Source organism: Montipora foliosa, chromosome 1 (genome assembly GCF_036669935.1).
Source record: "Montipora foliosa isolate CH-2021 chromosome 1, ASM3666993v2, whole genome shotgun sequence".
Classification (NCBI taxonomy): domain Eukaryota; kingdom Metazoa; phylum Cnidaria; class Anthozoa; order Scleractinia; family Acroporidae; genus Montipora; species Montipora foliosa.
Genome location: NC_090869.1, coordinates 45,946,237 through 45,948,736, shown reverse-complemented (window position 1 = coordinate 45,948,736; position 2,500 = coordinate 45,946,237). Strand labels below are relative to the sequence as shown.

Below are 2,500 nucleotides of genomic sequence, written 5' to 3'. Positions count from 1 at the left end.
GTTTAAAAGGAGAGGCCATTACCTTTTCCATTCTTTCCATGGCCGTGAGGAGGTTTCTTCCTACCACTTTACTTACATCTTCATCACTGTACCCACGACGCAGAAGCTCTGCAATTAGCTTTGGAAAGGTGGAAACATCTTCAAGTCCTGTAGGAACTCTGAAGTGCAATTTAAACAAGGGTACCAAGTTTATAAGCAGAAGCTTTTCACTTGGAGAGTTTAAGTAAATAATCACCAACCAGCAGTTACGTGGCCGAGGATCCAATTCAGCATTCTAGGCAGAAATGCGAAGTCATCTTAATCGGCGCAAGGAATACTATAGCTACCTCCCGCGACTTAGAAATGTTTGTAGATGGTGAACTGCTAAAGCAGACGAATAGTGTGAAATATTTAAGGGTGCACCTAGATCGTAACCTAAGTTGGAATATACACGTTCATGTAATATCTCGAAGAGTTTATCCCAGACTGAAACTGTTGAACAGGCTATCTAAGTACCCCAGCTGGAAACTGCTACGGGTGACTGTGGAAAACAAAATGCTTTGCACCTCGAGCGTCTTCAAAACTAAGCTATGCATAATATCCTTAGGGCAAATCGCAAGACTTGTACACAATTCATGCGATCAAAACTAACGCCGCTATCTTTAAGCAGCAGAAGAAGTTTCATGAGATTACAACTTGTGTACAAAATCATTAACAACATAGACTGCCCACGCCAACTGAGAGGATACTTGCCAAACACTCTGAGCTACATGATCGTAATTTCAGAGATAGCTCGCTAATTAACGGTATGAGAGCCAAGTCAACTATGGGCCAATGTAGTTTTAAGAATGCGGCCGCTCGTGAATGGAATTCTCTACAAAGAGACATTCGAGACACGCCTACTCTAAGGTTATTCAATTATTTTCTAAATCTCGATGTAAATTTGCATGTTTGTAGTGTCCGTCAGTCTTAATATCTGGTTTTGTGATGTGATCCTGCATATATATGTTTTTTGTACATATCTTAATTTAATATCTATACATTTTCATCTCTCTTTTTTTTTAACTCTTTATATAATTATGATGTTACTATTTTACAGATCAAAGGTTTACACCAGCAAATCTCTTGATTTTGCTGCTGATCGGTCTTTACAGTCTAAATAAAGATATTATTATTATTATTTTTATTATAATCATTAATATTATTCTTACTATTATTATTAACGACTTCTGCAATGTACTTGATAAACTAAAAACCCCAACAAACCTTGGTACGCCATCATAATCACTACCGAGTCCTACGTGATCAATTCCAGAAAGGTTCTTGATGTAGTCAATGTGATCTAAAAAATGAAAGAAATGTATATATTTGAAGTGCGGGTTTTAGACAGACTGAAATTTTGAGTAGCTTCATAGCTTAGTTGGTAGAGCTTTGCACCCGCATCGCAGAAGTCATAAATTCTAATCCCGTCGCAGCCATCTGAATTGTTCCGGTGATTATAAGTGTTAACTGCTTAAAGTGTATAGATAAGTGAGAGTATCACTTCTTCCTTTCATGGAGTAAAAAAATGAAAAATAATAGTACTACCAAGCCCATGTTTAACGATGGAATCAGTTCCATTGGATAGTCAACGTGACACGAAGCGCTAAGTGAGCAATAATCATCTGACATATTAAACAAACGTGACTTGAAAAAATGTTTTATTCAAGGAGCCACGTTTGGGTCAAAAAGTATTTTATTCTTTTAACATTTCGCCATTGAAACCAAAACAGTTGCATAAGCTGCCCTCTGACGGTGTCTATTCCCTCTCTCAGAGTGACAGTTACATTCATGCCTGGACAAATAGTGCACAATTGATATTGAAAGCATGAGTAAATGGAACAGGCTAAATTATTACTAATACGAAATTGTGCAAATACCCGTCCTATCCCTACTCACCCTGCGCCTGCTCAAAGGAAGCGTGTTCCTTCACGCAAAGAGCTCTTCTGGTCATGCGTTGTACTATAGAAATTCTTTTAAGGGATGAAAAAACGTCTTGTGTTACCTGCTACATCATTAAGAGTGGCACTCTTGCTGCAGGTCACGTAATCATTGTAAAAGTTGACCATAACCACACCTCCATTTTGGCGCTGTAATATGAATAACAATGGAAGGAGTTATGCTGTTCGTGAAACTCGAGAAGATGTTCATCATCTACATAGTACTTTACTTGGTAAAAGAAAAATTAGAACAATCAATTGAATTTCAAAAGTGCTACGTTTTCTTGATTTTTTTTTAAAAACGAGGATAGATCAGTCTTTAATGGATTCCAATGCCTGTGTTTACTCTCCCTCCTTCAGTTCTTGATGTACGAACAATAATGTTCATGGCTTCCTTTAAGTCTTAGCCCAATCTTTTCGGCTATGATTTGGAAACCTTAGAAACAGCGAGGGACCCATAGGTTTTACTCATGAAGCAATTACAATTCTGTGCTTAGGTCCCTAGGAGTACCGTACCTGATGACCTTACCAAATGAATTTTG

The 2,500-nt window shown here is 37.8% G+C and overlaps 1 protein-coding gene across 1 annotated transcript in view; it reads right to left on the bottom strand.

Annotated features, from left to right (window-relative positions):
* Nucleotides 1-2,500, bottom strand: part of LOC137999678 (dipeptidase 1-like) — a 14,655-nt gene that overhangs the window by 902 nt on the left and 11,253 nt on the right. Inside the window, exons 7-9 of the mRNA XM_068845532.1 lie at nucleotides 2,024-2,108; nucleotides 1,246-1,321; nucleotides 23-158 (exon numbers count right to left, since the gene is read on the bottom strand). Coding sequence (XP_068701633.1) covers nucleotides 23-158; nucleotides 1,246-1,321; nucleotides 2,024-2,108 — 297 coding nt within the window. The remainder of the gene's footprint in view (nucleotides 1-22; nucleotides 159-1,245; nucleotides 1,322-2,023; nucleotides 2,109-2,500) is intronic.